Source organism: Lagopus leucura, unplaced genomic scaffold, assembly GCF_019238085.1.
Source record: "Lagopus leucura isolate 7727_CA_CO unplaced genomic scaffold, USGS_WTPT01 Super-Scaffold_100040, whole genome shotgun sequence".
Classification (NCBI taxonomy): Eukaryota; Metazoa; Chordata; class Aves; order Galliformes; family Phasianidae; genus Lagopus; species Lagopus leucura.
This window is the reverse complement of record NW_024962289.1, coordinates 1,365,953-1,378,094: the sequence shown is the minus strand read 5'-3', so window position 1 is coordinate 1,378,094 and position 12,142 is coordinate 1,365,953. Positions and strand designations below refer to the sequence as shown.

General features: G+C 45.0%; 1 protein-coding gene across 11 annotated transcripts in view; it reads left to right on the top strand.

Annotated features, from left to right (window-relative positions):
* The window catches only part of TNRC6C (trinucleotide repeat containing adaptor 6C), a 71,091-nt gene that overhangs the window by 37,304 nt on the left and 21,645 nt on the right, over positions 1-12,142 (top strand). For 10 of the 11 annotated variants that reach the window (XM_042883750.1, XM_042883748.1, XM_042883749.1 and 7 more), the window contains 4 exons: positions 187-2,778; positions 8,724-8,933; positions 10,148-10,314; positions 11,219-11,299. In XM_042883750.1, coding sequence (XP_042739684.1) covers positions 405-2,778; positions 8,724-8,933; positions 10,148-10,314; positions 11,219-11,299 — 2,832 coding nt within the window. In that variant the 5' untranslated portion in view covers positions 187-404. The remainder of the gene's footprint in view (positions 1-186; positions 2,779-8,723; positions 8,934-10,147; positions 10,315-11,218; positions 11,300-12,142) is intronic. The other variant, XM_042883740.1, reaches the window with a different exon arrangement.

Genomic DNA, 12,142 nt, shown 5'->3' with positions numbered 1-12,142 from the left:
AACGTGGTATTTAGTTGTACTGAAGAAAATTGCTGTATCGTGTTAGAAAACATGCTTGGAATCTTAGACACGTTACATCTCAGTGCAGAGCACAGCATTATAGCTAGTGATGTAAAACTGTAGTTAACTGTGTTTTTGTGGTGCTTGAATCATGCACTCATTTTCAACCTTTTTGGATCCTTTCAGATCTCAGTCACAGTGGATTGGGAGACCATTATGAAAATTCCCACTGGGGACAGCAGCCCACTTTCAGGAGTGAAGGCAACTGCAGCTGGGATAAAGTGATAATAGACAGGACTGACAAGGAAGCGTGGCCTTCCATCACAGGAGCTGAGACTGAATCTGCCTCAGAATGTACTACAGACACTGACTCTGCCTCCAACTGTGGCTCAGAGAACAGTAGCATGGCTACAGGGAGTGCCCAAGGCAACTTCACTGGACATACAAAGAAAACTAATGGCAATAATGGCGCCAACGGAGCACTCGTCCAAAGCACTTCTAACCAGAGTGCCCTTGGAGCTGGTGGAGCCAATGGTAACGGCAGCTCGGCCAGAGTGTGGGGCATGGCTGCAGGCTCTGGCTCTGGCCTAGCTCACTGCTCTGCCAGCGGTGGGGATGGCAAGATGGACAACATGATTGGAGATGGTAGAAGTCAAAACTGCTGGGGTGCTTCCAACTCAAATGCTGGCATTAATCTTAACCTTAACCCTAATGCCAATCCAGCTGCCTGGCCTGTACTTGGACATGAGGGAACTGTGGGAGCAGGCAACCCTTCCAGTATTTGCAGTCCGGTCAGTGCCATAGGTCAGAACATGGGCAACCAGAATGGGAACCCGACAGGCACCTTAGGTGCTTGGGGAAACTTGCTGCCGCAAGAGAGCACAGAACCACAAACGTCCACTTCTCAGAATGTGTCTTTCAGCGTACAACCTCAGAACCTTAACACTGATGGACCAAATAACACTAACCCCATGAACTCTTCACCAAACCCTATCAATGCAATGCAGACAAATGGACTGCCGAACTGGGGGATGGCTGTTGGTATGGGGGCCATCATCCCGCCCCACCTGCAAGGCCTTCCTGGTGCTAATGGAACATCAGTTTCTCAAGTCAGTGGGGGCAGTGGTGAAGGAATGGGCAGTTCAGTTTGGGGGATGTCCCCGGGTAATCCTGCCGCAGGAAACAGCAATTCTGGGTTCAGTCAGGGGAATGGAGACACTGTGAACTCAGCATTAAGTGCTAAACAAAATGGATCCAGCAGTGCTGTGCAAAAGGAAGGAAACGGAGCGAGTGCTTGGGATTCAGGGCCTCCGTCTGGTCCTGGGGTACTGGCGTGGGGCAGGAGCAGTGGCAACAGCGGTGTTGGTAGTGTGCATTCTGGAGCTTGGGGCCACCCCAACCGTAACGCCAGTAACGGTGTCAATGGTGAATGGGTCAAGCCCCCAAACCAGCATTCCAATAGCGACATCAATGGGAAAGGATCAACGGGGTGGGATAGCTCTAGTGTTACCAGTCCGAATCCTGCCATGCAGCAGGGCAACGAACAAATAAACTCTTGGGCCAAAGCTGCAGCATCTGGCACCACAGCTAGCGAAGGAAGCAATGACAGCGGTGGAAGTCAAAATGAAGGCAGTACTGGGAGGGAGGGGGCTGCAGAAGGCAGGAGGAGAGACAAAGGGATGATAGACCAAGGGCAAGTTCAGTTGCCAAGAAATGACCTTGACCCCAGGGTCCTGTCCAATACAGGGTGGGGACAGACCCCTGTAAAGCAAAACACTGCCTGGGAATTTGAAGAGTCCCCGAGGTCTGAACGAAAGAATGACAATGGAACGGAGGCCTGGGGTTGTGCAGCTACTCAATCTTCAAACTCAGGGGGGAAGAACGATGGGTCCATCATGAACAGTACAAATACCTCTTCAGTATCTGGGTGGGTCAACTCTCCACCTGCAGCTGTTCCAACAAATACAGGTTGGGGAGACAATAACAACAAAGCACCAAATGGCCCAGGGGGGTGGGGAGAGTCAGCAAGCTCTACTACTGTTAATAATGCTGCTGCTGCCAAAAGCGGCCACACTTGGAGTGGGACCGCAAATCAGGAGGACAAATCACCTACCTGGGGTGAACCTCAGAAACCCAAATCTCAAAACTGGGGAGACGGACAGAAATCAAATCCGAGCTGGACTTCAGGAGGTGGAGATTGGACAGATTCATCGTCTGTTCCTGGACACTTGGGTGATGGGAAGAAGAATGGATCTGGGTGGGATTCTGACAATAGGTCAGGGTCTGGATGGAATGATTCCACGAGGTCTGGGACCAGTGGGTGGGGAAATGGCACAAACAGCAAGGCTAATACAGGTACAAGTTGGGGGGAATCTTTAAAGCCAGGCCCCCAACAAAATTGGGCTAATAAACCCCAGGACAACAGTGTGAGTAACTGGGGTGGAGCTGCTTCTGTAAAACAGACGGGGTCGGGGTGGGTTGGTGGGCCAGTGCCAGCCAAACAAAAAGAGAACTGTGAGGCAACTGGCTGGGAAGAGCCATCTCCACCGTCCATTCGCCGCAAGATGGAGATCGATGATGGTACCTCGGCTTGGGGCGACCCAAATTACAACAACAACAAGACTGTAAACATGTGGGATAGAAATAATCCTATCATTCAGAGCAGTACCACAACCAATACCACCACCACTAGCACCATTATCAACACAAACATGGTTGAACCTCAGCCATCGCACCAGTCAAGTGCCCAGCCGAACCGGTCCCCGCTGCTTGGCCCAGGTATGACAGCACTTCTGTAAGCTCCATTATACCGGTACCAGCATTACTGAAAGCCGTATGGCCTGCTCACTGCGTAACTGAGTGGTAAAGATAGGAATGCTCTGTTTAAATCATAGCATAAATGTTTGTATGTACTCTGAAACAGCGGTGTGAACCGCTTGCCTTGAGTACAGAACCCATAGAACCTGGCAGACACACTTCCAAAGTCCAAACTCCTTATTTCCAGTTCTTTCTAGACACAGGCATGGTATTTTGTGTTTCTGCCAATTTCTACTGCCTGCCGTCATCTTTTTGGCAGCGCGGCTCCGATGAATCTGAGAATAGTTGCAGTGTGTTTGCAGCATGTCCTGGTGAGCCATTTCCTGAACTGTGTGTCTGGGTGAACCCGCTGGCTTTACCTTTGTGCTGTAGAGATTTTTTGGGGGGGAGTAGCACCAGAGAGAAGGCTGGCTGGCTGTGCAGGGAAAGTCAGAGAAGCTCTAGGCAGTATCAGGCCACTGAAGCTCTGGGTGTTTGGCACGTTGGTCCATATTTTCATTGTAAGGTCTTTCACCATTCGTTAGCACCGTCCGCTCTTGGAGAGCTGGATGTCTTTTTGCCAACCTCTCTTCTGTTATTTGTCTTCTCTTACTATTACTCAGTCTCTATTCTTGTTTAGACGCTGAGCATCTGTTTCTTTTCCACAAACCCTATCTCTTGGCAGCAGATGTTTTTTTGGCTGTTGCGTGAATCCAGCCTGGTGCTGTTTCTTCTGTTTGCTGTCATTTGTGGAGAAATGGTTCTCTTCCATCCTTCAGGTCTCAAGCATGGACTGTAGCCTGGGCTTTTATGAGGTTCTCGTAAAGCTGGATTGGTTAAAGATGTTAATATTCAGGGTGGCTGAAAAAAGCCATTCCACTTCAGTTCTGTTCCAGAGACGAGGTTTTAAGCGTTGTTTGTCTGAGAAGAGCTTGGGATTTTTTCTAATGGAAGAGAAGGCGCTGTTGTAGACGAGCAGCAAAGAATAAAAATAGGGGGGAGGTACAGAGAAAAAATTGTTTAGAGGACAGGTATTTAAATAAATGTCACTGGAAGCCCTGCTCTGTGTCTCAACCAGAGACATCTCAAATCCAATCTTGCAGTGCTCTTTAATATTTCTCATTTGATTTTGTGTCCAAGTTTTTGTTTTGTCTTGGCCATGCCTAAATATTGGCTTTCTAACTGTGCTTCTCTCCAAGTGAGATTTGTTCTCCTCCTTTTATTGCCATCATTTTTTTTTTTCTTTGATGTTGTGAAATAATTCAAACTTAATGTAATGTCTCTATAAAAATAGTCTCAAGTTCCTTACTCCGGTCAAATATTTTAACAGTTGAGGATGTCTGTTTTTGTCAAATAATGTGCTCCAGAAAGAGGAATCCTGTAAGAGGTTTGTACGTGGCCACGCTCCATTTACCATTTACCTTAAACTTGTTTCATCTGTATTGAAACCTTCAGCCATGAAACAGATCTACCATTTATAGATTATAGCAAAGGTGTCCTTTCTTAGCGTGGGTTGGTTGCTTGGTTCTCCCCCCATAAGCTGATTGATTTTTGGATGATTCCATGTGTTTCTAAAACTCTTGCTGTGCAGCGGTGCCTCTCAGAGATGGTAGCAAAGGAAGGGTTTCTTGGAAGCAGTGTGGTTGTGCACTCAGAAATGCGTATTAATTTGAAGCCACCCACTCAGGATGCCACGTGACTTGGTTGAAGTGACTGCATTTTGCATCTTGCAAAGATTTTTGTTAGAAATAAGATGTTCTACAACTTTCAGAATGTAATCAAGGTAGAATGCAAGAAAAAAGGATTAAAAAGAAAAAAAAGAAGTAAGTAATGAGTGATTTTCCTTTTTCACAGCCAACAGTGAGATGCAGGGTGCTGTCATACCATATAATGCTATTTTTTTTAACCCCAATTACCCTTCCAATTGATGAGGAATATACCTTTCCAACCTGTGCAGCAGGGGAAACAAGTCCTGTAGCCAGGACACTTCTGTGAACCAAAGGCACATTTTTCCAACATGTCCATTATTTCTGTGCAAAACTTGATTGTATAATTAAAGGCTGTGCCTTAGGTAAGTGCTCATCTGAGATCTTCCAGCATTTGAACTGAGTAGTTACCACTGGAATTTGGTTTTCCACATGGATCGTGATGTGCTTTGCCAGTCATGGTTATCATTTATTGCAGGGAATGGCTCAGGGAATAAGGCATCCCTGTTCTGTTCCTGCCTCAGTAGGGAAGCCCGTTGTGTAGCTGTAGGATGGCACAGTCACACACTGACAACCAAGAGGTGGCTCGTGGTTTTGCTGTACAGAACTAGGTAATGATTCATAAAAGAGTAGCAGTTCCTTTTGAAATAGAAGTTTATGCTGTGTTAGCTCAGAAATGCAGGCCAAGTTACAGCCTTGTTATTCGAGTTGTCACCCATCCTCAGAAATTCTCAACATTCTTTGCAGAGCTTAAAAGCTGTTGATGGGAAGCAGATGTTGGTACGCACTTCATGAAACGCATCGTGCTCTGAGAGGAGTTTCTTTTTGTGTTGTAGATAAATGCACACAAAAACCAGGATAGATAAATGTGATAAATGTACTCCTTTCTGGTTGTAGGAGCTCCCTCCCAAGGCAGCGGTGGGTTGTTTAGAAAGACAAAGTGACAAAACAGGGATGAGTGAGAAAGAGATTTTTGGATCCCAAGCAGTGAGAGATCTTTCCTGCAAATGCTAGGAAGGGCTGGGTGCTCTGCTGTGAGAGGGGGGATATTGGGTAGGCAAACTGACAGGATTCCAGCAGCCAGGCCTCCATCTGAGCAAGGAAGCCATTCGAAGATAACGCAGGCTTTCCTGTGGAGATTTCATGTTGAAAATCAGAGCCTAGAGAATGAGCAGCTCAACTTTGGAAAAATCTAAATGAAGTCTGAATTCTTCTGCTGCTTCTGCAATCTCCTGCTGTTCTGCTGGGAGCAGCTCCAGTGCCACTTGCAGTCTGTGATTTCCGTGGAGCAAAAGATGGGAGCAGTGCATCACCCTTTAAACTTCCATCCACTCCTTCAGGGCGCTCATTTAGAACCTAAAATCCAGTTGTGGGTACTCAGCTCCCTGACAGTTCTGTTCTGGGAGATGGCCAGGTGTTGCTGAGAAGCCTGACCTCTGCTTTCTTGCAGCCATGACTTTGCTGAGAGCCAACTAAGAGCTTCCCCAGTGCCGAGCCATGCAAGAAGGCACTGAGCCCCACTGCATGAAGCTAGCAGGAGATGGGACCTGAGGTTAAAGGGTGCAGGAACCTTCCCCTGTCTGCATACATGGGTATACAGTGCTGCAGCTTGTTTATTTGCTGCGTGAGACTAATGATACACTATCTTTTTTTCTCCTAAATCTCTTCCATCTCCATCTGCATAAGGCTCTCATACTTCAGTTTGCCTCACTGTAGTCATACCCTCTGCTATATATCACAGACCAAACGACTTCAAGGAGAACAGTTTCTATCATCTAAATGGCTATAGGGTTATTTTGAGGGAAAACAACTGCATCCTGCCATAACTCAGTTAACATTTCACTTTCCCTTGAGGATTTCCTGTTCGCTGAGGCCCAATGTTAATTATGTTTTTATTTCTATAAAACAAAACTCTGCCAATGTGGCCGTGTTCATTACTCACTGTGATCTCTTTGTTTCTTGCAATTCTAACAGTTGAAAAAGTACAGTATTAATGCTTCACTTTCTTGCCAAGGAGCCCTTTAGCAGAGGTTATGCTGTTGCAGAACAGCATTCATGCAGAGACATTTGTTTGTAGCTTTATTTTTTGTTTTAAAAGCATGGGGCTTTTTCTTAGAAAAGCCTACATGTGTGTTGTTTTCAGAGAGGAAAATAGTAAGAATTTTTGAAAGTGGAAGACTAGCTCAGATTTGAGACAGTTACGAAGGTGTTTTGCTTCCCTAGGGCTGTGTAAGGGAGCTTGGAAGTAGCTTTGTGTGTTGCTTCAGCCCTCTGCAATAACATTTGGGATCTGCTGCACTGGGACCGCAGGCTCTTTGAACTTACGTCTGTTTCAGATACGACTCATGCTAGATGTTGTAAAAATCCAGGAAAAACCTCATTAACAAATCACTCTTCTGGAGGCTGCAGAGCAAGTATCTTCTTTCCACTTCAGGATTTAGCATCTGCTTGAATATGTAACCTTACCTTCCTTGTTAAGTTTGTAAAGCAGAGCCATACAAAGGTAATGCAGACAGTGATGTGAGCAGAGGGGTCCTTACCTCAGAGGGGAAAATGGAGCTAGAATTGGTACGTCTTTGCAGCACTCAGCATCCTTCAGCTTGTATTTGTTTAGTTCCTGCACTGATCTTGATTTGGTGTGACAGTCTGAAAACTTCCATTTAATGCATTTTGTTTGGTGTTGGGTGCCTTCAAGCATGATCTTTCAATGAAGCCTGGCTCCCTCAGTGTTTGTAATCCCATATTACTTCTCAGTGCATTTAAAGAACTTAACTTGGACATTGCATGTCCATGGTCTGCACTCGAAATTCAGTGTAGATTAAAGAGCAGCAGCAGGACCAATTCTTTGGAATTTACAGTCTACAGCTTATTACACTTTGCCTTTCTCATACATGAGTTCTGGTTTAAGGCTGATTTTGGGAGCTGAAGTGTTTCCTTCTTAAGTAGTCCTGTTTCCATTTTGTGAGCCAGAAGCTACAGATGGGCAGGGCCTTCATTCGTTGGAATAAAACACACGCACTTAAATAACATTCAGCTCCAAAAGCGCTTTTCTCAAGTGCTGATGTTCAACAAAACTGCTGAACTCCCGAGTTCAACAAAAGAAAGGTTAGAAAAGAAAAAACACAACACAAAACGTTGGGACAAAAAAACCCTTTTTGTAAGAGGTAAGGGGCGCATTAAATTCCAACTCCAATTCTGTTGCATTGCTGTGTGTTACTCTGTAGGTTGCAGAAGCAGTTCCTGGCGCACACAGCTCCAGCACTAAGCTCAGTGGCACACGGATTTAAGCGCATTACGTTCAAGGCAGACTGAGGCAGCTTCTTTGTAGTAGCTTGTGTGTATATGGTAGCTTCTTTATAGTGGCTTTAATGAGTTAAAGTAATACTCTGCAGGAAAGCAGGGGCTGCTACCTGCCAGTCCTCATTCTAATTGCAGTCTTGTCTAGTTCTGCTGTAAAAAAATATATATATATTAAAAAAAATGATTATTGCACAGAGCCTCAGAGAAGGGGCAGGCAGTGAACACAGTCAGTCACGAGCTGTAATAAGAGCTTTAGGGAATGTTATCTACGTATGTAATCTGTGTTGAAAGTGTTAGCAAGTAAATAATGTCCTGCATACAAGTGTGAGAAAAGAGAAGGACTTTCGAGACTAAACCAAGGAGATTTTAAAATCTACTTTATTACAGACTCATGGAATGGCCTGGGTTGCAAAGGAGCACAGTGCTCATCCAGTTCCACCCCCTGCTGTGTGCAGGTCGCCAACCAGCAGCCCAGGCTGCCCAGAGCCACATCCAGCCTGGCCTGGAATGCCTGCAGGGATGGGGCATCCACAGCCTCCTTGGGCAGCCTGTTCCAGTGCTTCACCACCCTGTGTGAAAAACTTCCTCCTAATATCCAACGTAAACCTCCCCTGTCTCAGTTTAAAACCATTCCCCCTTGTCCTGTCACTGTCCACCCTTGTAAACAGCCGATCCCCCTATTTATTCAAGTATTAGAAGGCCACAATGAGGTCTCAGCAGAGCCTTCTCTTTTCCAAGCTAAACAATCCCAGTTCCCTCAGCCTTTCTTCATAGGAGAGTTACTAATTATAGTTAGAGTCACTAGTTGTAGTTACTCTATTAGTTTCATGCTCTTTCCAGTTAAAGGCTCGAATAAAATGTCCGATTTTGTAATGACTGACAAAAGAAACCTCATCACTTTTCCTCCTTGCCTCGTTCCAGCAGGCTGGGGAGAAATGCCTAACGTCCACACGAAGAGCGAAGCTTCTTGGGGAGAGCCATCCTCCCCTTCTGCTGCAGTCGATAACGGCACGTCGGCGTGGGGGAAACCCCCCAGCAGTGGGACGGGGTGGGGAGAGAGCCCTGCAGAGCCAGCGGGGACCTACGGCAGAACAGCCGCTCCAGCTGCTGCCCCGGCACTGTGCAAACCAGGTACGTGTGGGGCATCAGGGGCTGGGGATAAAAGAAGGCAAAGGTGTTTGCTGCTGCCAGCATCGGCAGGCAGGGCTTCTCGTTCTCTTGTGTGTTTAATTCGGAATTTCTTAATTTCATTTTCGGAACTCTTGTAGGTCTCTCGAAACCTTCTGATACCAGATACCAGATTCATTTAAAAGCATGAATTTAACAAACTTGTCCAGTAAATTTAAGTGCGTTCCTTAAGGGTATTTTTTGCATTCTTTAAGGACAGTACAGTGTAAATAACAGGCATAGGAAAGAAGGAAACTGCAGGACTGAAGGAAACCTGTACTAGGGAGAGAAGAAACTGAGCTCAGTCGAGATAGGATCAACTTTGGTAAGGGAAGAAGCACATGAAAGTGACTGGCCATAATGTCACTCATCCATTAAACTGAAAGACTGGATATGTGCTTCAGCTGTTACGGCTGCTCACAGGCTCAGGAGCACCATGAGCTGCTTTCTGGTTCTTGATTTCTAACAAAAGTTATTTGATAAAAATCTTAAGTCTCCAACTGCCCTGAAGGCTGCAGGTCTGGTTTTAAACTAATGTTCAGGCTGTGGTAATCTTTAAGTGTTATTGCTGCTAAATGCTGCAGTGAGAGACAGTTAAAAGTCCCAGAAAACCTGAAAAGAAGAATGAGAGGTCTTAGAACGAGTAATCCCTGCTTTAAGCAGAAGAAACAATAAAACAGGTTGAGCTGACACAGCCTTGTCACTTACTGTACAGTGTTCCTTGCAGCCTGCTTGCTCCTTTCAGACCTCATTCTTCTATGATGTGAATGCATTTCTGGCCATTAGTAACCTTGCAGTTTGGTTTTGTTCAGTGGAAGAATGTGGTGGCTGAAATTGTGAGATTCAGTGAAAGCAAAATTGTACACAAGTGTGTGGTCATACTTCTGGCTCCTTGTTCCTAGGAGACGGGAAGGGTCACAGATCTCTCTTGTTTAGGAGAAAGGAAGATTTGCCATTGCTGGACTTTTTCCTTCTGTAGCTCTATTTAGAGCACTTCTCTTTTTTGTTAGCTTCAAAGGAGGAGTCCTTATCATTTAATGCCAATTAAGCTATTTGATGAACCTCTATATCTCTTGAAAATACTTAAACGTTACCATGTAGGCTATGGTATAAAAGTCTTATTTCCGTAAAATTTGCATAAAATTGAGTCTGATTTTTTTCTCCCTCTTTCCCTCCAGCTTCAAAATCTATGCAAGAAGGCTGGGGCAGTGGTGGGGATGAAGTGAATCTCAGTACTAGTCAGTGGGAAGATGAAGAAGGAGATATGTGGAATAATACTGCTTCACAAGAAAGCAGCTCCTCCTGTAATTCCTGGGGGAATGCCCCAAAGAAAGGACTTCAAAAGGTGAGAAAAAATAAAGATGGTCTGTGGGAATGAGTAGAAGTACAGTGCAGCATTTCTGGAATTCGTTGTTAGAAATGTTCTCTTGCATTACATCTGGCAATAAATACACCCCTGGCACCAGAACACCAACACAGCTCACTGCTTCCATATTGGAGTACAGCTTACCTTGTTTCCAGGGCAAGTCTGAAGAAATGGTGATGTGTCAATGGGAAGACTGTCACGAGGCCTTCAGCCACTTTGTGTGGTGCCAGAAAACAAGCAGTAGTTTGTGATGGAGTAGCCCAGCAAAAAAATACCTATTTTCTGTATGGAGAAACAAGTAGATAACTTTAAGGTTTGTATAGGTATGAGAAGGAAGCAGTTCTGTACTGATGGCACGCTTAAGCAAGATCATACCCAGTTACATTAGAACATCTTCTGTTGTGTTTACCTCATTCCAGGACAAGGGAAGCCTGGAACTTGCAGAAATGGGGAATGCATTTAATCAGTCCACTTAGTACTCCATTACCCAACACAGGCTGTGGTCAGCGTAATGATTCAGTCAAGCTTGTCAGATTTTTTATTTCATTGTGGTTCTCTGCCAAAGATTACCATGAAATACTTAAATTCAAAGGTGGCTTTAATTCAGTGGTCATCCAATCAAATAGGAAGTGGTACATGGAACACCTGTTGAACAGAGATGGAGTTTGATGATGATTGTAGAGTTTGGATAATTTGTAGGGGAAGGGAAAAAAAAAGTTGCAATGATTGTAGGGTTCTGAATACTTTTTAAATTAATGTACTGACATATCTTTCAATAGTATGCACTATTAACAAGAAAAACTGCTTGTGTACTGGATTTACATCTCATTAGTACGGGTATGGGAAGCCAACCGTTAATGGAATCTTCTGCTTGCTTACCAAGGGCATGAAGACATCTAGCAAGCAAGATGAGGCCTGGATCATGAACCGCCTGATAAAACAGCTCACAGATATGGGCTTCCCTGTGAGTAGTGCTCACAGCTCAGCACGCCTGGGGCTGAGCTGTTGTTAGAATCGTAGAGTCATGGAATGGCCTGGTTTGAAAAGGACCACAATGATCATCTGCTTTCAACCCCCTGCTGTGTGCAGGGTCACCAACCAGCAGACCACGCTGCCCAGAGCACATCCAGCCTGGCCTTGAATGCCTGCAGGGATGGGGAGCTTGAACTCCTTGTTTTTCAGTGTTTCAAACTGTAACTACAGAAAGATGATGCCATGTTCAGACTGGGGAGCAGTTCTGTTACACAATTAGAAATTTACTTCAAATTCAGGAATCTGCCATAAGCCAGCAGAGTGCTCTCTGAGATTGCTTGATGATATTTATAGAACTTAGGAAACTGAGAGTTTTATGGTGTTACTTTGAAATTTGGTAATAATTCCTTATTAAATAGATGAAACAAAAATAAAGCCATATTTTTAAGGATGGGCACAGAGTGGTAATGTTTAAGTTAACCATAGAAAACAGGAAGAAATTGGAATAACAGAAGACCATGGCTTGACCTTGTAGAAGTGGTACACACCTAACAAACTGAACTGCTGTGAGAATTAGTAAATGCAGAAGAATCATAGAATCATAGAATCACCAAGATTGGAAAAGACCTAAAAGCTCATCCAGTCCAACCGTTCACCTATTCCCAATAGCTCCTACTAAACCATGTCCCTCAACACAACATCCAGTCTTTCCTTGAACACCCCCAGGCTCGGTGACTCCACCACCTCCCTGGGCAGTCCATTCCAGTGCCTGACCACCCTTTCTGAACAGTAATTCTTCCTCATGTCCAGCCTGAATCTCCCCTGCCGTAGCTTG